This window comes from Ascaphus truei, chromosome 22 (genome assembly GCF_040206685.1).
Source record: "Ascaphus truei isolate aAscTru1 chromosome 22, aAscTru1.hap1, whole genome shotgun sequence".
Classification (NCBI taxonomy): domain Eukaryota; kingdom Metazoa; phylum Chordata; class Amphibia; order Anura; family Ascaphidae; genus Ascaphus; species Ascaphus truei.
The window spans coordinates 7,153,519-7,181,407 of record NC_134504.1 but is presented as its reverse complement, the minus strand read 5'-3'; the positions used below and the strand labels follow the sequence as shown (position 1 = coordinate 7,181,407).

The 27,889-nt window shown below is 46.6% G+C and overlaps 3 protein-coding genes across 4 annotated transcripts in view; 2 read left to right on the top strand and 1 right to left on the bottom strand.

Annotated features, from left to right (window-relative positions):
* Positions 1-27,889, top strand: part of LOC142472708 (uncharacterized) — a 201,745-nt gene that overhangs the window by 81,653 nt on the left and 92,203 nt on the right. The window lies entirely within an intron of this gene.
* On the top strand, positions 1,639-13,844 carry LOC142472712 (uncharacterized). Its single transcript, XM_075579843.1, has 3 exons — positions 1,639-1,826; positions 2,800-3,133; positions 7,820-13,844. The coding sequence occupies exons 1-3, from the start codon at positions 1,704-1,706 to the stop codon at positions 9,328-9,330; spliced, it is 1,968 nt and encodes a 655-aa protein (XP_075435958.1). The 5' UTR covers positions 1,639-1,703; the 3' UTR covers positions 9,331-13,844.
* LOC142472711 (uncharacterized) overlaps positions 13,370-27,889 on the bottom strand; it is a 34,166-nt gene continuing 19,646 nt past the window's right edge. Inside the window, exons 1-4 of one of the 2 annotated variants that reach the window (XM_075579841.1) lie at positions 26,992-27,134; positions 22,734-22,971; positions 22,318-22,431; positions 13,375-20,451 (exon numbers count right to left, since the gene is read on the bottom strand). In XM_075579841.1, coding sequence (XP_075435956.1) covers positions 18,437-20,451; positions 22,318-22,431; positions 22,734-22,971; positions 26,992-26,994 — 2,370 coding nt within the window. In that variant the 5' untranslated portion in view covers positions 26,995-27,134 and the 3' untranslated portion in view covers positions 13,375-18,436. Of the gene's footprint in view, positions 20,452-22,317; positions 22,432-22,733; positions 22,972-26,991; positions 27,135-27,889 lie in introns of those variants that run through there. The other variant, XM_075579842.1, reaches the window with a different exon arrangement.

Below are 27,889 nucleotides of genomic sequence, written 5' to 3'. Positions count from 1 at the left end.
CCCCCTCTCAGCTCCCCACCTCTTCCCTCCCCTGCTCTCCCCCCACCCCGCTGCTGTCCCCTCACCCCACCCCTCTGCTCTCCCCTGCCCCCACCCCGCTGCTCTCCCCTCCCCCCCCCGCTGCTCTCCCCTCCCCCCCCCCGCTGCTCTCCCCTCCCACCCCCGCTGCTCTCCCCTCCCACCCCCCCGCTGCTCTCCCCTCCCACCCCCCCCCCGCGGCTCTCCCCTCCCACCCCCCCCCCCGCGGCTCTCCCCTCCCACCCCCCCCGCTGCTCTCCCCTCCCACCCCCCCCCGCTGCTCTCCCCTCCCACCCCCCCCCACCCCCCCCGCTGCTCTCCCCTCCCACACCCCCCCGCTGCTCTCCCCTCCCCCCCCGCTGCTCTCCCCTCCCACCCCCCCCCGCTGCTCTCCCCTCCCACCCACCCCCGCTGCTCTCCCCTCCCACCCACCCCCGCTGCTCTCCCCTCCACCCCTCCCGCTCTTCCCTCCACCCCCCCCGCTCTTCCCTCCACCACCCCCGCTCTTCCCTCCACACCCCCCCCCCGCTCTTCCCTCCACCCCCCCCGCTCTTCCCTCCACCCCCCCCCGCTCTTCCCTCCACCCCCCCCCCGCTCTTCCCTCCACCCCCCCCGCTCTTCCCTCTTCCCTCCACCCCCCCCCCCCGCTCTTCCCTCCACCCCCCCTCCCCCCGCTCTTCCCTCCACCCCCCCCCCCGCTCTTCCCTCCACCCCCCCCCCGCTCTTCCCTCCACCCCCCCCCCGCTCTTCCCTCCACCCCCCCCTCTCTTCCCTCCACCCCCCCCCGCTCTTCCCTCCACCCCCCCCGCTCTTCCCTCCCTTCCCCCCGCTCTTCCCTCCCTTCCCCCCGCTCTTCCCTCCCTTCCCCCCTGCTCTTCCCTCCCCCCCCCCCCGCTCTTCCCTCCCCCCCCCCCCCCGCTCTTCCCTCCCCCCCCCCGCTCTTCCCTCCCCCCCCCCGCTCTTCCCTCCCCCCCCCCCGCTCTTCCCTCCCCCCCGTTCTTCCCTCCCCCCCGCTCTTCCCTCCCCCCCGCTCTTCCCTTCCCCCCCCCCGATCTTCCCTTCCCCCCCCCCCGATCTTCCCTCCCCGCTCTACCCTCCCCCCCCCCCCGCTCTACCCTCCCCCCCCGCTCTCCCCTCCCCCCCCCCGCTCTCCCCTCCCCCCCCGCTCTCCCCTCCCCCCCCGCTCTCTCCTCCCCCCCGCTCTCCCCTCCCCCCCCCGCTCTACCCTCCCCCCCCGCTCTCCCCTCCCCCCCCTGCTCTCCCCTCCCCGCTCTCCCCTCCCCCCCCGATCTCCCCTCCCCCCCCCGCTCTCCCCTCCCCCCCCGCTCTCCCCTCCCCCCCCGCTCTCCCCCCCCGCTCTCGCCCTCCCTCACCCTCTCCCCCCCCCTCACCCTCTCCCCCCCCTCACCCTCTCCCCCCCCTCACCCTCTCCCCCCCCTCACCCTCTCCCCCCCCCGCTCTCCCTCTCCCCCCCCTCTCCCCCCCCCGCTCTCGCTCTCCCCCCCTTCTCCCCCCCCCGCTCTCGCTCTCCCCCCCCTCTCCCCCCCCCCCCGCTCTCGCTCTCCCCCCCCTTCCATCCCTCACCATGCAAAATTGGTCCCCCCCATTTTTTAAGTGAAACTTCTTTGGGTGCACCTACCACCCACATCAGCAAAATTGCCTGGCAGTGAATTTGGTGGAGACGGATGTCACTGGTGACGGAAGTGACGTCACTGCTGGCAAATGAGGCCGTCAGTTTTGCCAGATTTCACCAGGAGGAGTCACCGGAGAGAAGAGGAAGACAGCCGTGCACCCAACTCCCCTTCCCAGTGAGCCGCCGAGTGGGAGCACCAGCTATATCTGCTTTGCAAGGCTGCGCATATACAGCCGGCGACGCGGCCGATAACGTCGCCCCGTCGCGATTGTTGTCTTTGGGGTTTTGGCGAAGGGGAGGGTGGAGGGACAGAGAACCTCCCGATTTGGCCGTAAGGGGAGACCGTCACCGAAAAAATCAAATATCAGTGACTCCCAAATTTCCGGTACCTCTGTCGCTTTGTCCGTGCACTATAAGCGCACGCGAAGGCAACAATGCATTTGTTTTTTGTCGCCAGCACTATACGCACACCCTTATTCATACTACAGAACTGTGCAGTGTGTTACTATGTGGCACTAAGAGGACATTGCTATTCTTATGGCTGTTGATCTGGCTCTTTTTATACTGTGGTCTTGTATACTACTGTATATTCTACATAGTTGTTCTAACACAGGGGGGCGCAAACCTTTTTTCCCTGCGCCCCCCTGCCGACGGTCTCCTCACCCCAGCGCCCCCCCTCGCCCCCACTTTCCTCCGCTCCGGCGTCATGTCACGTTGCCATAGGAACGTGACGTCACATGACCTCGGAGCATGGCGACGCGGGAAGGAAGCCGCCGGAGCCAAGGTAAGTAAAGGCTTACAGAAGCCCTGCAGCTCCCCCGGCACTTAATTTAAGTGCCTTCGGGAAGCGTGTGGGGCCTGTGTAAACCCCGCCCCCCCCCCCCACCCCCCACAGGCAGTCTCGCGCCCCCCAGTTTGCGCACCGCTGTCCTAACATAATCCTGAACCATTAATGTATTTTGCAGTGTTTTTAAATTAAGTTCCTGTTTGAGGATGGACCATATTGGTGTTTTGTTGGCCTTGTCTTCCCTGACTCGTTTGGGGTTGTTTTTATGTTAATAATCTTGGGTTTGAAAGTTTATACTAAATGCTGTATATTTGTCCAAGGAAACAGATCGTACTAATTACATTTCTTCTCTTTTATACAGGCATATCTGACATCAGACAATTATAAATTAAGGAATCTCAGCAGCACCTTCAGAGGAGCACTGCCCACTACCAGCATGGACAGAGGAGCACTGCCCACTACCAGCATGGACAGAGGAGCACTGCCCACTACCAGCATGGACAGAGGAGCACTGCCCACTACCAGCATGGACAGAGGAGCACTGCCCACTACCAGCATGGACAGAGGAGCACTGCCCACTACCAGCATGGACAGAGGAGCACTGCCCACTACCAGCATGGACAGAGGAGCACTGCCCACTACCAGCATGGACAGAGGAGCACTGCCCACTACCAGCATGGATCCACGCTTGTTAAGTGAGTATTGTAGTTATTCTGGTGGCTCTGAAATCTGCAAAGAGGGTATATCTGGTTATTTTGCAGTTATGTGAGTCAATCACCCATACAAATTAAACTAATGAATCTTGTGTTCTTATAGGCTGGCATCGCTCTGTCTATGGAAGCAGCCATATGCTCTGTTTTGTTGTCCGGATTGCCCCCCGACCGATCTTCACCATTGGCCACTCTCTCCTTTGTCCATGTACCTCACCACCCCTCCTGTCCCAGCTCTAGCCATTTCTCCGGATATGCAGGCTGCACAAGGGGTTTCTCTGCCCCGCGTATCTAGAGACCTTGGCTATTCTGTAAATTGTGCAAAAACACATGTTTACACTCAGCACATTATGACAACAGGAATAAAGGATCACAGTTTACATGGATGCAGAGGGCTACTGGGCACATAACAACAGGGTAGCTCTTGGGGTCTGGTAGCCAGCTAAGCCGCAGGGAAGGACAGGCAGAGCCAGGGCTTAGCCTTTATTATGCTGGTCCCTGGGCCTGTTTCCATTACAACAGGGTTTACAGATTAGATGTACTAGATGTGATATGTGAGACAAGTTGGTTAAATCTCGATTCTGAGAGAAACTGGAGCTGTAGAGGAGGAGTATACAATCTAACCTACCAACTGTCTGTGCAGTGACACATCCCAGCGCCAGCTACACATTGGCAGGAGGCATCTCGGGCGTTCTGAGGGACCTGCTTCTGCAGTTAGCGTGGTCACTTTTCAGTTCTGTATTTCTATCAGTAAACCTAGAAAATTGTGGTTTCTAAACCAGGGAACTATTGCTCTTCTACCAATTTATCAGCCATTTATGTTTTGGGTCTATCAGAGGGGTGTGGAGAGCTGCTTTTTTGTGAAAATGTGGCTTGCTGTGGATATCCAGATATGGCTAGACCACTGTGATGAGTACAACTACTTTTATAAACATTCTGGGAGCGGCTGTTAGCCCAAAAGGATGGGATGTGAAGTGAGTGGGTGGCTGGAATACAGGACCTCAGGAATTTCTGATGATAATTTTTATTTGGCACAGATTGTGAAAATGTTGCGGAGGGAAAATTGGCAATATTTAGCAGCACCACGAATGTGAGAGGAGAAGGAAAGGGAGGAGTCAAATATTTCATCAAGGCAGCGTGCTTGGAAAATTGGATACATACTAGTTTTAACTGGAACAAGAAAGGAGACACACTGGAGTAATTGGCTGGGTTTAGATACCCATGTAGTCTTCTCCCACCTACCTTTACACTATATATTTCTGTCTGGTTGGGTTGGTATCATGAACTCACTAGTATGATAGACCAGGAGTTCCTTAACTTTACTTCCCATGGCCAATTTCAATGTTAAGAATGATTTGGAGGACTTGTATGTATCCCTCTCTAACAAGTTCCTCCCTGTGCATGACTTCTTTCTCTCTCACTCCCTGCTTCTCTTTGCTATAACTGAGACCTGGCTCACTCAGTCTGACTCTGCTCTGGAAGCTGCCCTCTCCTATGGTGGCCTTTCCTTCTCCCACACTCCACGCCCTGGTGGCAGGGGTGGAGGCGTGGGGCTCCTGCTCTCCTCTCTCTGCCGTTACAGAACAGTTTCTATTCCCCCCTCTCTTGCTTTTCCCTCCTTCGAGGCTCACACAGTCCAGATCTTCTCTCCTCTCCCGGTCCATGTGGCGGTCATCTATCACCCACCTTCCTCTACTCATCCCCCTTCTGCCTTTCTCTCTCACTTTGAATCCTGGCTCTCTTTCTTTCTCTCCTCAGACTCCCCTGTTCTTCTCCTTGGGGACTTCAACTGCCACATTGATGACCCCTCTCTCCCTTGGGCTTCCCGCTTTCTTTCTCTAACCTTCTTTTGGCCTTCAACAGTGGACTGCAGCCAGCACCCACAAGGATGGCAACTACTTAGACCTGGTTTTCACTAAGAACTTCTCTCTCTCCGATTTCTCCATTTCCCCATTTCCTCTCTCTGACCATCATCTCATCTCATTCTCTCTATCTCACTTCTCTCCATCTCCATCTCGCCCTCGTTTTTGCAGAAACCTGCGCTCTATTAACCTACCAGCTCTTGATTCCACTTTACGCTCCTCCCTCTCCTCTCTCAGTTCTGCTTCAGACCCTGACAACCTGGTCAGGAACTACAACTCTGCCTTATCTTCCTCTCTTGATCTTCATGCCCCACTTTCTCTCTGCCGTCCTCGCCCTTCTAACCCCAGACCCTGGCTAAACTCCCACACACGCATGCTGCGTTCCTCCACTCGTTCCTCTGAACGCCTCTGGAGGAAATCTCATACGCTCGCAGACTTCATTCACTACAAATTTATGCTATCCTGTTTCAACTCTGCCCTCTTTCAGGCTAAACAAACCTACTTTTCATCACTAATCAACACACACAAGTCTAATCCACGCCGTCTCTTTTCTGTCTTTGACTCTCTACTCAGACCACCCTCAGCTGCCTCCTCTTCTTCCTCCATCTCACCTCAGGACTTTGCTGACTTTTTTAAGAAAAAGGTGGAGTCCATACGGCAGAACATCCCATCTGTTGCCTCCTCCCATCCCACAATGCTTCCCAACTCTCCTCCTGTCTTTCTTGACTCTTTTTCTGCTATCTCGGAGGAGGATGTATCACTGCTGATCTCCTCTTCTCCCTCTACCACTTGCCCTCTTGATCCCATTCCCTCCCATCTCCTAAAACCTCTTGCTCCTTCTATAATCCCTATGCTCACACAGATCTTTAACTCTTCCCTCTACTCTGGTACCTTTCCTTCATCCTTCAAGCATGCAACCGTTATACCATTACTCAAAAACAGCAAGCTTGACCCTACCTGTCCTTCTAACTATCGACCTGTCTCCCTCCTGCCTTTTGCCTCCAAACTCCTTGAACGTCTTGTATTCTCTCGATTGCTACACTTTCTCAACACCTATTCTGTACTAGACCCTCTACAATCTGGCTTCCGCACTGCTCACTCTACTGAAACAGCCCTCACTAAAATAACTGACGACCTCCACGCTGCCAAAGACAGAGGTCATTACACTCTGCTCATATTACTCGACCTCTCTGCAGCATTCGACACCGTGGACCACCCTCTTCTCCTTCACATTCTCCATACTCTTGGTATTCGGAACAAAGCTTTATCCTGGATCTCCTCTTACCTCTCCCATCGTACCTTCAGTGTCTCTTTTGCTAACACCTCCTCCTCCTCTATTGATCTCTCTGTGGGGGTACCCCAGGGCTCTGTCCTGGGACCCCTTCTCTTTTCTCTCTACACACTCTCTCTAGGTGACCTAATCACATCTTTTGGGTTTAAATATCACCTCTATGCTGACGACACACAAATTTACCTTTCAACCCCTGACCTTACACCTGCTATACAGACCAAAGTTTCTGAATGCCTCTCTGGAATATCATCCTGGATGGCCATCCGCCGACTGAAACTTAACATGGCAAAAACAAAGCTCCTTATACTACCTCCCAAACCTGGCCCTACTACATCCTTCCACATTGCTATTGGAAATACGATCATTCACCCAGTAGCCCAAGCACGCTGCCTAGGGGTCACACTTGATTCCTCTCTCTCATTCTCCTCTCATATTCAAAACGTTTCTAAAACTTGTCGCTTTTTCCTCCGCAATATCACAAAGATACGCCCTTTCCTCTGTTACCCGACTGCTAAAACTCTGACTCAGGCCCTCATTCTCTCACGTCTCGATTACTGCAACCTCCTGCTGTCCGGCCTGCCTACCTCTCACCTGTCTCCCCTACAATCTATCCTAAACACTGCTGCCAGAATCACTCTACTCTTTCCTAAATCTGTCTCAGCGTCTCCCCTGCTGAAATCCCTCTCCTGGCTTCCGATTAAATCGCGTATCTCGCACTCAATTCTACTGCTCACTTTTAAAGCTTTACATTCTTCTGCCCCTCATTACATCTCAGCCCTAATTTCTCGCTATGCACCATCACGACTCTTGCGTTCTTCTCAAGGAAGTCTTCTTACTACCCCCTTTGTATCTAAAGCTCTCTCCCGCCTTAAACCTTTCTCACTTTCTGCCCCACACCTCTGGAATGCCCTTCCCCTCAATACCCGACTAGCCCCCTCGCTATCCACCTTTAAGACCCACCTTAAGACACATCTGCTTAAAGAAGCATATGAGTAGCACTGGATAATCATGGACACATGACACAAAGCTTGGCCCCCTGCAGACGCACTTACTAGTATTCCCTCCTACTGTCTCTGTACGTTCTCCCTACCTACCAATTAGATTGTAAGCTCCTCGGAGCAGGGACTCCTTCCTTAATGTTACTTTTACAGTATGTCTGAAGCACTTATTCCCATGATTTGTTATTTATATTTGTTATTTATATGACATGTATTACTACTGTGAAGCGCTATGTACATTTTATGGCGCTATACAAATAAAGACATACATACATACTTAGCTAATCATTACACTGTGAGGAGCCAGAAACAAACTGCAGGTCTTTGGGGACCACCACTAAAGTCATTGGGGGCCATTGGATATCCAGGGGAAACCATTTTAAAGCCCTGGATATAGAATAAAAAGAATATTTTGTTAAGTAGTGATAAAGTAAATTCTGCAAGTTTTTTTTTTTATTTGTAATTTGCTTAAAAAATTTAAACCATTTGAGTTCTCTCTTTTTTTGTTTATTTTTGTTAGAGAACTGCCTGACTGAGGAGGCGAACGGGAGCTCTATGTCCAGAAGCTGGTTGATCCCCTGCAGCCCAGAAGTGCCAAAAACCAATGATTCCTGCCACATGTTGGACATGTGCAAGGAACCAGGGCCACATGAATTTTCAGGCTTTGTACAGCACACAGAACAGACTGACGCCAAGTATGGTTCACACAAAAGATATGAGAGAGATTCTAGAAGCCGTTGCAGTGCTCAGCTTTTTGTCTGTTGTAAGTGTGGGAAAAGTTTCTCACTGAATAGGGACTTGCGCACACACCTTTGTGTCCACACTAGCATGCAACCCTTTACCTGTACAGACTGTGGGGAAAGTTTTTCACTAAAGGGGAAACTCCTTTCACACCAGATGATTCACTCAGTGGAGAAACATTTTAATTGTACGGAGTGTAAGAAGCATTTCAGCACTAAGAGCAGGCTCCTCAGACACCAGAAAATTCATACAGGGGAGAAACCATTCACATGTACTGAGTGTGGCAAAAGTTTTTCTGATAAGTGCTTTCTCCTCCAACACCAGAGGATTCATACAGGGGAGAAACCTTTCACATGTACAGAGTGTGGGAAAAGCTTTTCACACAAGAGTGACCTTCTCGTACACCAGATGATTCATACAGGGGAGAAACCTTTGACGTGTACCGAGTGTGGAAAAAAATTCAATATTAAGAGCAGGCTCCTCATACACCAGAGGATTCATACAGGGGAGAAACCTTTCACGTGTACAGAGTGTGGGCAAAGTTTTTCCCACAAGAACAGCCTTTTTTTACACCAATGGATTCATACAGGGGAGAAACCTTTCACATGTACAGAGTGTGGGAAACAATTCAGTGTTAAGGGCAACCTCCTCGAACACCAGATGATTCATACAGGTGTGAAACCTTTCACGTGTACAGAGTGTGGGAAACAATTCCGTCATAAAATTGGTCTCCATAAACACCAGATGATTCATACAGGGGAGAAACCTTTCCCATGTACAGACTGCGGGAAACAATTCCGTCATAAAATCGGCCTCCTTAAACACCAGAGTGTTCATACAGGAAAGAAACCTTTCACATGTACAGAGTGTGAGAAAAGTTTTTTACACAAGAACAGCCTTCTCGTACACCAGAGGATTCATACAGGGGAGAAACCTTTCACATGTGCAGAGTGTGGGAAACAATTCCATCATAAAATCGGCTTCCTCAAACACCAGAGTATTCATATAGGGGAGAAACCTTTCACATGTGCAGAGTGTGGGAAACAATTCCATATTAAGAGCCAACTCCTCTCACACCAGAGGATTCACACAGGGGTGAAACCTTTCACATGTACAGAGTGTGAGAAAAGTTTTTTACACAAGAACAGCCTTCTGGTACACCAGAGGGTTCATACAGGGGAGAAACCTTTCACATGTACAGTGTGTGGGAAACAATTCTGTCATAAAAAAGGCCTTCTCAACCACCAAAGGATTCATACAACAGAGAAACCATTGGCTTGTTCAGATTAGGGTTGGTAGCATAGCAATATCGCGGTAATAAAAAAAGAGCTGGTAACTTGATACTGTCGTGATTATTGTCACAGAAGACCAGATGAGTACAACGGGATCACAAACACCAGACAGAACAAAGATGTTAAATAAACTGAGTGTATTTTGGCCAAAGCCAACAGGAACAATACAATGCACAAAATGAGTTTAAACTTATGACTACTTAAATAGAGGGTTATGGGAGGAATCCTAGCTGGCTGGGCACTGTCTTAGTTATCTTACCCAGAATGTCTTCTACAATCCATCTGTACGAGACCTGTGCAGAGGTACAACCAGGGAGACAGATTTGGGGAAATTAAACCATGGCTTTTATTCAGCACGTCACTTTAAACAATACAGTTTAAGGAAACAGAAAAATAAACATTTTTGTAAGGGCTAACTCACTTTCCCAGTCACTTTCTGCTGGGCTAGGAAGCCATGCCTCTTGCCAACTGTTATGATAATGCCATGAGATATTGGGTATTTTAATCCCTCTGGTTCTTAAGGGGTTAATGATCTACAGTTTGATGTATAAAATACAAAATGCGTGGTCTGTCTTGTCAGGAATCTGTGGGAGCTTCAAAATGGCTTGATTGAAGTTGGGTGTGAAAACTACAAAGAGTGGGTTTATTGTATGTTAACACCTTTTTGCAGGCCTAGTGGTACAAGCTGATATAGTCTTGACAAGAGTGGCAGACATGGGAATAAAATATGGTCCCTGTGACAAGTTTCTAAACATAGTCGTTTGACAGCTTAGCTTCAAACACATTCTCTAGTTCAGTGGAGCGCAAACTGGGGGGCGCTAGATTTTCTGGGGGCGTGGCAGTTATAGAGGTCCCGCTTTTCCCCCCAGGCATTTAAATGGAATGCCGGAGGACCGCGCGGGGCCTCTATAATACACTGCCCTTCCAGCGACGTGTCGTCCTGGTAACCCGGAGTCAAATGATGCTGCTGGGTCACGTGACATCACGTTACCATGGCGCCATGACGTCACATAACCCCGCGTGTCATTTGACGCGGGGGTCGAGCAGTGGTGAGGGCGCAAGGTGCAGAGGAGAGCAGATGGGTGCGCACGGGGAAAAGTTTGCGAATCTCTGCTCTAGATCAGGGGTGTGCAAATTGGGCGCAAGATTTTCTAGGGTGGGCACAGCGGTTACAGAGGCCTCTGTAAAATCCCTTACCTGCTGCCAGCCAGGTCTTCGGCGACGCGTCGCTGTGGCAACGCGGCATCAAATGACATTTGTATTTTCATCCTATTCCAATCGGGGTGATTTTATGTATATGCTAATTACGCAGGACATATTTACGTGTACCAGGATCTGCGGCTATTACTTTCTAGACCTACCTTGCACGATAGATTGACTGCTATCCTATATATGCATCAAATGAGTGTATACTATGTATATGTGTATCGAAGGACTCAAGTAGGCAGTTACCATCCTATATTGCCTACTCCCTTACTGATATAGTTATACCAGTGTCCTCCTAATGGTTACCCATATTCATGTGATTATTCATTTAGTGTTTAGGTACTCTTACCTTTAGGGCAGGGGAGCGCAATCTTTCCCCTGTGTCCCCCCGCCGGCTGCCCCCCTCACCTTGGTTCCCGGCGTCATGTGACGTTGCTATAGTAACGCGACGTCACATAACTCATGCCGGCCGGCTGAACCAAGGTAAGTGAGGTTTACAGACGCCTATGCTGCTTCCCCGGCATTTCATTTAAGTGCTTTCAGGAAGCGCATGGGGCCTCTACAAACCCCGCACCTCCCCGCAGATAATCTCGCGCCCCCCAGTTTGCGCTACCCCTGCTTTAGGGCATAGCTACCCTAGGCAGCCTTATAGTCGTCCGAGCTCTGGGGATTTTATTCCGTTGTCTTGTTTGTCATTTCACTGTATATATTATCTCACGTTTTTCGGCGATACTCTTCATTGTATCAATATCCAAATGCCTATGGACTAGGTGTGGGCAGGAGGTCACCTTCTACTGAAGGCCAACCCGGAGAAAAATGTAAAAAAAAAAAATTCTCTTACCTTGTGCTGCGGCGTCTTCCGGCATCCTCCGCGAATTCCCCCTCCAACGCTGCACAGCTGAAACGCTCCCTCTTACAATTATCGGAGAAATTACATTTGGAATACTCTATAAACTCACTGGAGACGTAGACGGACTGTGTTGTAAGCGTCAAACCTGTTTTTTAAATCGTTTTTGTTTTTTAATTAAATACCGTTAATTCACTGGAAAAAGCGTGCCGGAAGTTACATCACGATACAGATGGGCCCGCGCATGCACATACCTCAAAGGTTCAGGCCGCACGGAAGTTGGAGGCATGCGCAGTAGCCGCCGGCTCATCGAGCATGCGAAGGGCTGCCGGCTCGGCGCTCATGCGCAGCGGTCGCCGGATTTGTGCGCCGCTCACGCTCAGGAGCAACAGCAACCCAGTTTGGGAGACAGGCACACACAGGCACATGCACGCACGCACACACATACACACATAGAGACACACAGACCCACACAAGGAATTCACAGTTAGTTTAAATATAGAAGTGCAAATAACAAAAACGTTTTTTTTTGCCGAGCACGCTTGTTCTAAGTCGAACCTGTTGCATTTTATCACTGAAATTGTTTTGATTTTTAATTAAAAACATCACCATCACAAATACAATTTCTGTGACAAAACAGTGACAAAAGACAAAGAAGTTTCACTTAAAATGCACGTGCTCAGCACACACACCCTTTTTATTCTTTATTAAATACCATTCATTAACTTTTGGTTTCCCCATATCTGAAAGACACCCAACCACAGAATATATTTACACCTTAAAAACTTTTTCAAGAAAGGAAACCAATGATCTTATTTGATTATAAAATTTGCAAATATGTGTATGTGAGTTCAATACTCACATGGTGAATCTCTCTGTCCCACATGTTGGAGCATTTCTCTTTTTGATTTACACATCTTTTTCTTTTCCTGGATATAAGCACCACGAGATATTCTTTTTACATTTAAAAATATATTTTATTGATGTGTTTTTCTATTTCCTCATTCCACACGCTAACTTGGAGGAACAAGAATGATGAAGACGTTGATTTTGAGATCGTGTGATTTGATATCTCCCTGTATAAAATCTGTGTGGTAGACCTAAGACATTGTCATGTGTCTGCAGCTGAGTTTTTAATGTGTGATATTAATTATCAGGTCCCCTGTGGATCTAATTATAAAATGTATGTGTTGGTATTTATTACTAACCAAATATATTTTATTTGTTGATTATTAAAATGTCTTATTTTATAATATTGCAATGAGCAAATGAATTGTTTACTATTTAGCAGATCAATTTATTGAAGTTGACTCAACAGATTATGTTTTATAGAATGTTTTGTACAATGTTTATGTGGATGTCACTTTAAACGTCCAACTATCTCAGATTACCGGAATAAGAAGGGCGGGTTTGATAAGAGATTGGGTAGAAATAGCCCCCTAGATGCAACTGGGAGTCATCACTCCTGAGGAAGCTGCGTTTTGACCAGCGAAACGCGTTGAGTTTGCCGACTCTACCGGCGATACCATAGGACTGGAGAATGACGGAGACAAGCCACTCCTCGATTTCCGGGCGGCCATAACCGGAAGCGACGTGTACGGATGCGTGAGCGAGACCGACCTACATACACAGGTGCGGCGACATTGCGGCTCACCCGGTTTATGGGGATATTGTCTGCTCGGATGTTTTAAAGAATTGATTTCCTGTAAGCCTTGAATTCAAAGGTTTTTTTCTATAAAATGTTATATCTTCGCATTGTCGTCTGCACTATTGTTGTGTTTCTCTTCCTGAGATAACCGAGGCCACCTGACATCTCACCTACAATAGGGATACTATTTGCCACTGATTGGGATATGCGTATTTTCAACACTCCTTTGTGAGTAGAAAGTTTGAAGGTTACACTACACTTTTCAACACCTTATATATACATATATACATACAAGCAATATTGCCCTATGCAGATTTTTTTCTTTTCACATGGTGCGCTCCCCTTACCTTTTGGAGAATACGTTTTGGAAAGACAACTGGAACAGTCTTTATAAGGGTTGAGGGGAGGCTCACACCTCTTATGTATTTTATTTTTGGTGTATTTTACACTGTCACATTGTTGTCACATTTATTAGCTACACTTTATTTGCCTTTGTAGAGTTTCACATTGATTTGTCACTGATCACTACTGTGTGACTTGTCACTGAGACCGTTATAATTTAATGAGAGTGCAGAGCGCTACTCTTTGTTTTCGTAGTTTACAATAACTCAAACACTGCCACCACCAAGGATCTTACCACTAGGGGTACCCGGTACCGTTTATTTGGAAAAAAATATTATTAAAACACAAAAAAAGTCTATTGTAGCAAAATGTGTCCAAAAATGCAGTTATTCTCTCCAAAGCATGCAAAGTTCAATTAGGGACCAAAGACAGTACTTATGAAATTTTAGATTTAATATATAAAAGTAATACAGTGCTTAATTACAGAAAAGAATGTTCCAAGTAACATATAGTATAATATATGCAGATAGTTTCATAAAATAAACAGGATCAAAACAGAAAAACAACATATTTACTGCATAACAGTATCAGATTGCAAGAGGTTATGGAAATTAGAATATGAGAATTAATGTCTTGTTGGCATAACCTACTACTCTGTTGAATTCTAAGTTCATATCCCAAATGCATAGTTTTTACGGCTTGGGGGAGAGGCTTTTTTTTTATATTTAAAACTGCCCGAGTATAAAAAATACCCCCAAACTTTCTTTCTATTACCCATAGGGTGGTGCCACTTTACCAATACATTTGTATAATTAAAATACACGTGTGAACGCACATCTTGATAGGGGTCAACTGTAATCATCTAAGGTGAAATATATAACGGATATTTAGTGTCACTTAATCCGTCTGATCGCAAAAGTCACAAAGATCTATTTGTTATTCTTGTGAATCATGTCAAATTCAAGATATCTTATTTTTAGCAAAGACATTAGACTGAATGGTGACCCTTCTGTCACCTTTCTCTGCTACTCACAGGGGAGGATTTCAGGACATATGGTCCCCTTTGGAGATGAAACCCTGGGCCTCTCGTAGGTCTGGGTACTGTCAGCAAACCTCCCTAATATACACATATCATTTTATTGGGCGATCAATGACACCCCCCATGTGAAGCTCTGATTGCCACATTACTATAAACATTGTTAGGTTACGGTTTAATCACCCCACCAACCCAATCAAGGTGCTTAGATCCCCCCCTCGGAACTGTTATCTAAGCATGTTTTTGTTTTATTGACCAATAAATACCTAGGCCAGTTTGACTTCACATAGATGAAAAATAGGTATTAAAAAAAAATTAAGCACCTGCTATAAATATATGTACAGTATACTGTAGACAATAGAGTTAACCTGCTCCACTTATCACCCAGTACAATAAGTAATGAGAGACACTGTCCCTGATATACCTGACAGATGATAGATGGGTTCGGATACAATGAGTATGATATCACAAGGAAAGTTATAGCAAGGAGAGCAACAGTTGGAGAGGGGTGTAGCTGGTGAGACACAAACCAGGCAAGAGTGAGAGGGGCTTAATTAAAAAGAGAGTCAGAGACAGAGGTGAAAGTGGGGGCTTATGAGACAGCAAGCCCAGGAGATATTGAGAGACAGCAGCAGACACACACACACACACAAGTAGTGGGTTATGAGAAGAGCCCACAGTAGGACAGATACATATACTTGCTGCGTTTAAGATGCGACTGGTTAACAGACAGGAGAACCATTTCCGCAACATCGAGTATCCTTTGTGTAGTACAGTACAGTATACACAAATATCTCACCCAAATCAGGCCTGCAACCAATCATGTTAAACTGGCATTAATAATAGACTATTAGGAGGCTACAATTGACACTGTTATTATATAAGGGACAGCGTCATCATTTATAGCGCGGTCTGAAAAAAAAAATATATATGTTAATGAATGGCAGCGCACATGTACCCATGCAACATTATCAGTAATTAGCTGCCAAACATATAGCATTAAATAACCGGTGTTGCATAAATCCACAAAGAGCCACTTGTACAACCAGTACCATCTATAACTAGATTGGACCAGCATTGGTAATATACCACGTTACAATCCGATAGTGTGTATGTACCATTCCAACATATGTCTTCCTACTAGCCTAGTTTTCAGTCTGGTTCTGTCACGAATCACCCCATAGGGGATTTTTAACACCTTTGTTTTGTGTTATGTATAGATTTCTAATGTCATCGCTGATGTAATTAATAACATTTATTTATTTGTGTTTTTGTGAGATTATACTCACTCGCATGTGTCGTTGGGCAGGGGTATTATAAACCACCTAGTGGGACAATTGGTATCCCAGGCTAATTTAGCTGTTTAATTATACTTTTAGTGCAGCTTACTGGGTTCTTTCTGTTAACCTCGAGTTAACTTGTGTTATGGGTACCACAGGGCTGTCCTGGGACCTCTCCTCTTTTCTCTGTACACCCTCTCTCTAGGTGACCTAATCACATCTCTTGGGTTCAAATATCACCTCTATGCTGAATACACACAAATTTACTTTCAACCCCTGACCTAACACCTGCTGTACAGACCAAAGTTTCTGAATGTCTCTATGCTATATCATCCTGGGTGGCCCTCCGCCGACTAAACCATGTCAAAAACAGAGCTCCCATATTTCATCCCAAACCTGGCCCTACTACCTCCTTCCACATTACTGTTGGAATTAGTCATACACCCAGTAGCACAAGCACGCTGCCTATGGGTCACACTCGACTCTCTCACATTCTAAAGGTATCTAAAATCTGTAACTTTTCCCTCCGCAATATCACTAAGATACGCCCTTTCCTCTGTTGCTCGACTGCTAAAACTCTGACTCAGTCCCTCATTCTCTCCCGTCTTGATTACTGTAACCTCCTGCTGTCCAGCCTTTCTGCCTCTCACCTGTCTCCCCTACAATCAATCTTAAACGCAGCTGCCAGAATCACTCTACTCTTTCCTAAATCTGTCTCGGCGTCTCCCCTGCTGAAATCCATCTCCTGGCTTCATATCAAATCCCTCATCACACCACACTCAATTCTCCTCACTTTTAAAACTTTACTCTTCTGCCCTTCCATACATCTCAGCCGTAATTTCTCGCTATGCACCATCCCGAATCTTGCATTCCACTCAAGGATGCCTTCTCTCTACCCCCTTTGTATCTAAAGCCCTTTCCCACCTTAAACCTTTCTCACTGACTGCCCCATCCCTCTGGAATGCCCTTCCTCTCAATATCCGACTAGCACCCTCTCTATCCACCTTAAAACACACCTGCTTAAAGAAGCATACGAGTAGCTCCGCCGTGGCTGATACTATACACCTCATACATAAACCTTGGCCCCTGGCAGACACACATACCAGAACGCCCTCCTACTGTCTCTATGTTCTTCCTATCTACCAATTACATTGTAAGCTCTTCAGAGCAGGGACTCCTTTTCCTACATGTTACTTTTATTTCTGAAGCACTGCTTCCCATGATCTGTTATTTGTATTATTTGTATGTTTGTCACGTGTATTACTGCGGTGAAGCGCTATGTACATTAAATGGCGCTATATAAATAAAGACATACATACATACATACATACGTGTACCAAATTATTAAAATACTTAATATTGTAATGGTTTTATTGTGTAGGTAGGGGGCAGCCTGGAATTCATATTAAAGGTTAAAGGCTGATTGCCCTTACCCAACAAGATGGCTGCCTTGTTGTAGGCTCGAGGCCAACTTATTGCAGCCAAAATGGCTGACACCCTGTGTATTATGTTTCCCTGAAAAACAGGCACAAAAGGAGGAATCAGGACAGTTGCAACTTGGGATACTCCTAATATTAGGGGACGCAAATAGAAATAGACAAGGGAAAGGGTGCACAGACAGGAGACCTCGTCAGGGCACAAGCATAAGTAGCAAAACGGGGTGAGCCGTGTACACCAAAAAATGATGCAAAAGACAATGCAATAACAGTCATTTAGTGACTGAAGCAGTCACAGAGTTCCAACATTTTGGTGCTAACCCCCATCATCAAGGACTGTTTCAGTCATTAAATGTCCATTTTGCATTAAGTCTGTTGCATCATTTTTTGGTGTGCACGGCACCCTGAAAAACAGCTAATTTCACTTTGGGTATTAGTTGTGATTTTTAAGGCTCCATTGTGTGGTGGGCTGGTAATATACTCAGCACAGCCAGTGCACAATGGAGACTTGGGCCATCATCTAATTTTGGTTAGGTGAAGGTTAATCTCTTCACTCTTTGGTCGGCACTCATGGTTTCAGACGGAGGCCTGAAAAGTATGTAAGCCGATGCCGTTCAGAGCTTCACAGTTCTTACAGATATTCTGAGGTTCATAGTCTTAAAATAGCGAATGGGTCTCTGAGTCGGAGCGTCACTCCAGAGGTGGTGAGGAGAAAAGCCCACAAATAGCTTAACCTGTAAGCGAGCGGCTATCATCTCAAGGTTGTAGGATATCACTTGACGGACGGATTGATGAAAACATCCTGGGTAAGCTAACTACGGCAGCACCCAGCCAGCTAGGATTCCCCCCAGAAGCCGCTGCTTAATTATAGGCATAAGTTTAAGCTTGTTTTGTGCATTGTGTTGCTCCTGTTGAATTTGGCCGAAATAAACTACGTTTATTTGACTTCTTTGTTCTGTCTGGCGTTTGTGATCCCAGTGTACTCCACTGATCTTCTGTAACCATTATCATGACAGTATCGCCTTACCAGCCTTTTTTATTACTGCACTATTGCTATGCTACTAGTGTATTGCCCAACCCTACTCTGAACTAGCAAACGGTTTCTCCGTTGTATGAATCCTCTGGCGATTGAAGAGGTCACTATTAAAAAATAATTCTTACCCACTCTGTACATGTGAAAGGTTTCTCCCCTGTATGAATCCTCTGGTGTGTGAGCAGCCTGCTCTTACATGAAAAGCTTTTCCCACACTAGGTACATGTGAAGGGATTCTGGTGTTTGAGGTGGCTGCTCTTTATATGGAATTGTTTCTCACACTGTACATGTGAAAGGTTTCTCCCCTGTGTGAATTCTCTGGTGTTCGAGGAGTCTGCTCTTAATATTGAATTGTTTCCCACACTCTGTACATGTGAAAGGTATCTTCCCTTTATGAATCCACTGGTGTGTGAGAAGGCCGCTCTTGTGCATAAAACTTTCCCCACACACTGCACATGTGAAAGGTTTCTCCCCTGTATGAATCCTCTGGTGTCTAAGCAGGCTGCTCTTACATGAAAAGCTTTTCCCACACACTGTACATGTGATAGGTGTCTCCCCTGTATGAATCATCTGGTGTCTAAGCAGGCTGCTCTTACATGAAAAACTTTTCCCACACTCTATACATGTGAAAGGTTTCTCCCCTGTATGAGTCCTCTGGTGTGTGAGCAGGCTGCGCTTACATGAAAAGCTTTTTCCACACTCTATACACGTGAAAGGTTTCTCCCCTGTATGACTCTTCTGGTGTACGAGGAGTCTGCTCTTAATATTGAAATGTTTCCCACACTCTGTACATGTGAAAGGGTTTTCCCCTGTATGAATCATCTGGTGTAAGAGAAGGCCACTCTTGTGCAAAAAACTTTTCCCACACTCTGTACATGTGAAAGGTTTCTCCCCTGTGTGAATCCTCTGGTGTCTGAGCAGGATCCTTTTACATGAAAAGCTTTTCCTACACTCTGTACATGTGAAAGGTTTCTCCCCTGTATGAATCCTCTGGTGTTCTAGGAGTCTGCTCTTATTATTGAATTGTTTCCAACACTCTGTACAAGTGAAAAGTTTCTCCCCGGTATGAATCCTCTGGTGTTCGAGAAGGCCATTCTTTTGCGAAAACCTTTTCCCACACTCTGTACATGTGAAAGGTTTCTCCCCTGTATGAAGCCTCTGGTGTATGAGAAGGGTGCTGCTCTGTGAAAAACTTTTCCCACACACTGTACATGTGAAAGGTTTCTCACCTGTATGAATCCTCTGGTGTATGAGAAAACTGGCATTAAGACGGAATTGTTTCCCACACTCTGTGCATGTGAAAGGTTTCTCCCCTGTATGAATCCTCTGGTGTGAGAGGAGTTGGCTCTTAATATTGAATTGTTTCCCACACTCTGTACATGTGAAAGGTTTCTCCCCTGTATGAATTTTCTTGTGTTTGAGAAGGTTGCTGCTCTGTGAAAAACTTTTCCCACACATTGTACATGTGAAAGGTTTCTCCCCTGTATGAATCCTCTTGTGTATGAGGAAACTGGCATTAAGACGGAATTGTTTCCCACATTCTGTACATGTGAAAGGTTTCTCCCCTGTATGAATCCTCTGGTGTAAGAGGAGTTGGCTCTTAATATCGAATTGTTTCCCACACTCTGTACATGTGAAAGGTTCCTCCTCTGTATGAATCCTCTGGTGAACAAGGAGGCTGCCCTTCTCTGAAAAGCTTTTTCCACACTCTGTACATGTGAAAGGTATCTTCCCTTTATGAATCCACTGGTGTAGGAGAAGGCCACTCTTGTGCGAAAAACTTTTCCCACACTCTGTACATGTGAAAAGTTTCTCCCCTGTATGAATCCTCTGGTGTCTGAGGAGTCTGCTCTTCGTGCTTAACGGCTTTCTACACACGGTACAATTAAAAGGTTTCTCCACTGAGTGAATCCTCTGGTGTGAAAGGAGTTTTCCCTTCAGTGAAAAGCTTTTCCCACAGTCTGTACAGGTAAAGAATTGCATGCTAGTGTGAACACAAATGTGTGTGAGCAAGTCCCTATCCAGTGAGAAACTTTTCCCACACTTACAACAGACAGAAAACTCAGCATCGCAACGGCTTCTTGAATCTCTCTCATATCTTTTGTTTGAACCATACTTAGCGTCAGTCTGTGCCGTGTGCTGTACAAAGCCTGAAAATTCCTCATGTGGCCCTGGTTCCTTGCACGTGTCCAACATGTGGCAGGAATCATTGGTTTTTGGCACTTCTGGGCTGCAGGGGATCAACCAGCTTCTGGACATAGAGCTCCCGTTCTCCTTACTCAGGCAGTTCTCTAACAAAAATAAACAAAAAAGAGAGAACTGAAATGGTTTCAATTTGTAAAGCAAATTACGAATAAAAACTACTTGCAGAATTTACTTTATCACTACTTAATTAAGAAAATATTCTCTTTACTCTATCCCGCTGGCCTTAAAATTGTGGCCCCTGGATATCCAATGGTCCCCAAAGACCTGCAATTTGTTTTGATACATATATCATTTGTATTGATTACCCAAGTGTACATATAAGTCCTCCAAATAATTATTAACATTAAAATTGGCCATGTGTGTCGCCTTTCTTGTTACTAGTTTTGACAGTATGTATCCAATTTCACAAGCACGCTGCCTTAAATAAATATTTGACTCCTCCCTTTCCTTCTCCTCTCACATTCGTGGTGCTGCTAAATATTGCCGATATTCCCTCCACAACATTTTCACAATCAGCGCCAAATAAAAATTATCATCAGAAATGCCTGAAGTTCTGTGTTCCAACCAACCCCTTTCACTTCACATCCCATCCTTTTGGGCTAACAGCCGCTCCCAGAATGTTTACAGAAGTGCTTGTACTCATCACAGTGGTCTAGCTAATTTGGATGATATCCGCAGCAAGCCACATTTTTTTTTTTTTTTTTAAAGCAGTTCTCCACACCCCTCTGGTCCTCCGAAACCGTTAAAAACACAGATGGCAGATAAATTGGTAGAAGAGCAATAGTTCCCTGGTTTAGAATTTACATTTTCTAGGTTTACCGATAGAAATACAGAACTGAAAAAAATGACCACGTTAACTGCAGAAGCAGGTCCCTCAGAATGCACGAGATGCCTCCTGCCAATGTGTATGCTGGTGCTTTTACTGCAACAATATAGTTGGTAGGGCTAGATTGTATACTCCTCCTCTTACAGGTCTAGTTTCTCTCAGAATGGAGATTTAACCAACGTGTCTCACATAAAATACATCTAATCTGTAAACCCTGTTGTAATGGAAATGGGCCCAGGGACCCAGAGTTACATCCATACCGTTATTCATAACACAACAAAGTAGACAAGCAGACCGCATTTGATCTATTATCTACAAACATTGGGACACTTTAAAGTTGAATAGAGATTTGAGTTTCATTTTAAACAAGGGACCCAAATTCGTATTCAGAAAATCTAAGTCATTGGCGACTTTCTTGTCCCCAAGCCTGTTTGACTCCCAGTCCAAGGATATCTGAGTAAGGGTGTATGGTCCCCAAGGCAGGGGAAGTGGTGCACAGCCGTGAAATGGAAGGCGCTCAGCACATCCAAAAATTGATTAAAACCAATATATTAAATGGATGACATTAGGGATCAAATGTATTGGCAAATAGTACTCTGCCAGAGTAAGGGGTATTCCGAAAGGTTTCCACAAATGTGGACATTGCGTTATATGTCAATATGCTTATCCAATCAAAATGATCCAATGCCAGAAACCCAAACTAGAGTGGACTGTGCAAACCTTCATTATATGCAAGCCCAGCCACACAGTAAATTATCTCCGATGTGACTGTGGAAAAGGATATATTGGGCGTACCATTAGACTCCTTAAAATGATGATCATGGAGCATGTCCGCTCCATTAAGCATGGTGATTTATTACATCCAGATTTTCTCAATTGTGCACAGGGTGGCATTGAGATTTCTTCTTTATCGGGTGTTGAGCATGTTCATGCCCCCCTTTGGGATGGGGGTGGGGGATGGTCGTGACTGATTGAACATGATCAACAAACGAAAAATGTTTTGGATTTACAGCTTGGACACATTATACCAGGGGTCGGCAACCTTATTTTCCCCAATATTGTAGACATTTCAGTCTATTTGGTAAACAAATTGAATAAAGACAAATGTGGACACAAGGTTACTTACCACCAGGAGGAAATGGATCTATTTCCCTCTTTATTTGGGTCATATGATCCTCAGCGTTTGGTTCTTCTTTCTCCGACTTAATCTCTAACATCTCCTGTACAACTGTTGGAAAACCTGGCAATAAGAAAAGGGAAACCCATCATGTAAAGCTGGAATTTGGGGCTCTTCTTGTGATTTCACCTTCACTGATATTGGTATAATATAATACCCGTCGTAAATAAATGTTTTACTAGCCCTTCTGGCAAAAATTGACTGATAGAGTTGAAAACATATTAACTTTTACCTTCTTGTGGTTCTATAAGAACAAAAGATTAATTAGTTGAATTAGTTTTGGTGTTTGACTCACATAACATCAAAATAACCAGATATCCCCTCCTTGCAGATTTCAGAGCCACCAGAATATCTACAATACTCACGTAACAAGCGTGGATCCATGCTGGTAGTGGGCAGTGCTCCTCTGTCCATGCTGGTAGTGGGCAGTGCTCCTCTGTCCAATCTGGTAGCGGGCAGTGCTCCTCTGTCCTCGCTGATAGCGGGCAGTGCTCCTCTGTCCTCGCTGGTAGCGGGCAGTGCTCCTCTGTCCTCGCTGGTAGCGGGCAGTGCTCCTCTGAAGGTGCTGCTGAGATTCCTTGATTTATATTTGGTGGATGCCAGCTGTGCCCGAGTAAAAGAGAAGAAATGTAATTAGTATAATCTGTTTCCTTGGATAAATATACAGCATTTAGTATAACTTTCAAACCCAAGATTATTAACATAAAAACAACCCCAAACGAGTCAGGGAAGACAAGGCCAAAAAACACCAATATGGTCCATCCTCAAACAGGAACTTAATTTCAAACACTGCAAAATACAGTAATGGTTCAGGATTATGTTATAACAACTATGTAGTATGTACAGTATTATACAAAACCACAGTATAAAGAGTCAGATCAACAGCCATAAGAATAGCAATGTCCTCTTAGTGCCACATAGTAACACACTGTACACTGCTATAGTACGAATAAATAGCAGATATCGCTGGTGCTCCCGTTTGGCATCAGAGAGACTTTGATAAATGTTCCCGATTCTCTCTCAGGTCCAGCAGTTCTGCTCCATACTGACACCGCCTCCCTTTTCTATTTGTAGGTACCTAGTGGAGGAGGTTGAAAAAATACGTCCATCAAGTTCAACCTATGCTAAATTTACATGACAGATACTTTATTATCCTATATCCGTACTTACAGTATATTGATCCAGAGGAAGGCAAACACAAAACCCCAGTGACACATCATCCAATGATATCTCATAAGGGGAAAATAAATTCCTTTCTGACTCCAAATATTGGCAATCAGATTACTCCCTGGATCACCATCATTCCCATGTTTACTTATTTGGTATATCCCTGTATACCTTTCCTTTCTAAAAAGATGTCCAACCTTTTTTTGAAGATATCTATTGTATCTGCCATCACAGTCTCCATGGATAATGAATTCCACATTGTAACCGCCCTTACTGCAAAGATCCCAGAGCTTTAGGTTTATATAATCACATATTTCCCAGCATCCTTTGCAAGCTGCAAACCAAAAAAAAAATAGGGGAACCAATTTCGCATGGTGAGGGATAGGAGGGGAGGCAGAGATATAGCACCCCTGCTGCACACAGGAGCAGGCACCCCCAAAATATTGATATACCGTGGGAAAAGAGGGGTAGGGGTAGGGACGGTGAATAGACCTCGGCTCCAGCTAGAATCCTAATCTAGGGTAATATAGATAAGGTGCTTGACTGAGAATTGTAATGATAATGAACCAGAAGAAAAAGAACTCAGTTAGAATAGCACTCAATTATCTATATCTATAATGATGAATGTATTGACTTAAAATAATCTTTAATGGGTTTAATATTAAAATATATGGGTGCAAAGAAAGGAGTAAAAATTAATCATGACACATCCAGTCAAATGACTCGGATTGTCTTTAGTACCGATGACACTGTGTGTCAAGTAGCTGGAGCAGTGCCAGCTGTAGCGGGTCGCTACCATTAGATAGACCCCTAATGTCAGTCTGGAAATGGCAGTGTCAGATTGCTTAGATCTTAATGTAGATAAGTATGTATTCCCCCTTGGCTACAGCTGGCACTGCTCCAGCTACTTGACACACAGTGTCATCGGTACTAAAGACCCAATCCGAGTCATTTGACAGATTGTGTCATGATCAATTTTTACTCCTTTCTTTGCACCCATATATTTTAATATTAAACCCATTCAAAATTATTTAAAGTCAATACATTCATCATTATATAGTTAATGAGTGCTATTCTAACCGAGTTCTTTTTCTTCTGGTTCATTACCCCCAAAATATTGCAACAACAGCTAATCTCCCAGATCGACACACCGGGAGACTGTGCCATCGTGATATTTAAGTAATAATCCCTGAAGAACAGGGCATTACTGGCCAATAATGCCCTGGCTGGAAGAGTTGAAGGCCCGAGGCGAAGCCGAGGTAACCCAGCCAGGGCATTATTGGCCAGTAATGCCCTTTTCTGTGGCGATTATTTCTATTATCAGCTAAACGTAGGCTTTATTTTTTTAACATTTTTGTTAAAAAAATAGACACTTTTGTAGTCATATTGATTTTTATCAGCATGATCGTCTAATTATTTTGCTTTTACTGCACGTGTTTATTAAAATGAAATTGTATGTACACACAGCCCCCTCTATACACACACACACACACTGCAGTCCCGTTCCCCCTCTATACACACAAACACAAACTCTGCAACCCCCACCCCCCCCCCCCCACCTCTATATACACAAACACACTCGGCAACCCTCCTCCACCCTCTACACTCACAAAACACACATAGAAGACATACACAACACACAGCAGCCCCCCCCCCCCTGTAAACCCCAGTGCTAGTGGAAACAGACCATCTCTGGAGGCGATCGGAGACGCGCTGGCGGGCTTTTCAAAGGTGCATTGTGTAAAAGAGCGTACACCAGCGCTGATCTTGGCGGCGAAGCTGCCAGCGGAGCACGGTGGAGTTTGACGGAGACACAGCTGAGCGGGAGATTCAAAAGTGCTTTGCGCTGGATAGCGCTGAGCGAGCACTGCGGACGGGACAAGAAGCGGGCAGAATAAGCCAACCCAAGGCAGGCTCCTGCACCTAGTTGAGGCTAGTGACTCCCCCCCCCCCCCCAGACCGCAAGTGTATATTGTGATTCTGTCTGTTTGCTGCCATGCCAGAATAATCTGTGTTTATTCAACTATTGTGTCCTGTCTGGCGATAATGATCCTGGTGGGAAAAAATGTGTTAAAAGTACTGGTACCCCGTGACAATATCAACATTTCCACCATGGTAACGATATTAGGAAATATATCACGATATCTATTGGTTTGGTAGAAGTAAAAAAAAAAAACATAACAAAAAAAAAAAAAAGAGCCATTTGAGATGTTTAATTCCCACAGCACAGGAATGCAGGAGCCTTTCCCAGACTTGGTTAACTGCTTCACTGCTGGTACATTGGACTAAGAAGTGGAGAAAAGCATTTAGGGAAATTAGAAGACGCCGATAAGCAATTTGTAGTCTGTGCGCACAACGAGCTGTTATTATTGTAACCCCTCATTCCTAGCCAATGGTGAAACTCTCTGATCTGTTTTATGATGGGGTGTCAGGATAATACTATGCAGATATATTATATGGTAACTCGCGGGCAGGTTCTCTGTTCTTATGATGCATACGTTGTGCCTCATGTATTCATTCCCTTATAGTAGTATTATACTACTCTGTATTGTAATGCCTTGTCAGCCAAATAAATGCTAGAGAAGGAAATATACACATTGGTATTTTTACACCAGAGCCGGGTCTGAATTAAACAGGGGGTTACTTTTATCCCTAGAGATCAGACCTCTGCACCCAGCAGCACTGGGGCACACTGTGTGTACTGTCATTTGCACACAATAACACACACACACACACAAACAATAACACACACACACACACACACACACACACACACACACACACACACACACACACACAATAACACACACACAATAACACACACACACACAATAACACACACAATAACTAACACACACACACACACACACTAACACACACACAATAACACACACACACACACACACACACACACAAACAATAACACACACACACACACACACACACAAACAATAACACACACACACACACACACACACACACACACACACACACACACACACACACACACACACACACACACACACACACACACAATAACACACACACACACACACAATAACACACACACAATAACACACAACCAGGGGATGGGGGAGGATTAAGCAAACCTTACATGCATTCCCAAGCTGCTGTGGCAGAGAAAACTTATCATTTAAACATTAACATTGAATCATCAGGCGGGCGCGTGACCCACATCAGCGGGGGGGGGGGGGGGGGTCTGGGGATCCGCAGCCTGATAAATCCCCGGATGTAGCGGGGTCCCAGCAGCACACACAGGGCCGCAGCCCGACTCCCAGCACAGGCCGCCCCTCCCCCCGCAGCCGCTGGGCCCGGGATATGGAGCCCGGGATATGGGGTCCGGGATATGGGGCCCGGCTCTCTCTCCCCCTTTGTCTCTCCCCCCGGCCGTGAGCAGGACAGTCACCGCGCCATAACCCGGCAGTGCATACTCACCATTCATATACCCCGCTGCCCGCGCGCTGCCCCCGGGCACATTGCACACAGAGCTACCTCTGCTCCCCTCACACACTGCCAGAGGCCCCCTCCCCCCTCTCTCCCAGTCACACTCATGGAGGGCGGGAGAGACTGCACATGCACACAGGGGGAGGGGGGAGAGACTGCACATGCACACAGGGGGAGGGGGGAGAGACTGCACATGCACACGGGGGAGGGGGGAGAGACTGCACATGCACACGGGGGGAGGGGGGAGAGACTGCACATGCACACGGGGGGAGGGGGGAGAGACTGCACATGCACACAGGGGGAGGGGGGAGAGACTGCACATGCACACGGGGGGAGGGGGGAGAGACTGCACATGCACACAGCGGGAGGGGGGAGAGACTGCACATGCACACAGCGGGAGGGGGGAGAGACTGCACATGCACACAGGGAGAGGGGGGAGACTGCACATGCACACGGGGGGAGAGACTGCACATGCACACGGGGGGAGGGGGGAGGGGGGAGAGACTGCACATGCACACGGGGGGAGGGGGGAGAGACTGCACATGCACACAGGGGGAGGGGGGAGAGACTGCACATGCACACGGGGAGAGGGGGGAGACTGCACATGCACACGGGGGGAGGGGGGAGAGACTGCACATGCACACGGGGGGAGGGGGGAGAGACTGCACATGCACACGGGGGGAGGGGGGAGAGACTGCACATGCACACAGCGGGAGGGGGGAGAGACTGCACATGCACACAGGGGGAGGGGGGGAGAGACTGCACACGCACACGCACACAGGGGGAGGGGGGAGACTGCACACGCACACAGGGGGAGGGGGGGAGAGACTGCACACGCACACAGGGGGAGGGGGGAGACTGCACACGCACACAGGGGGAGGGGGGAGAC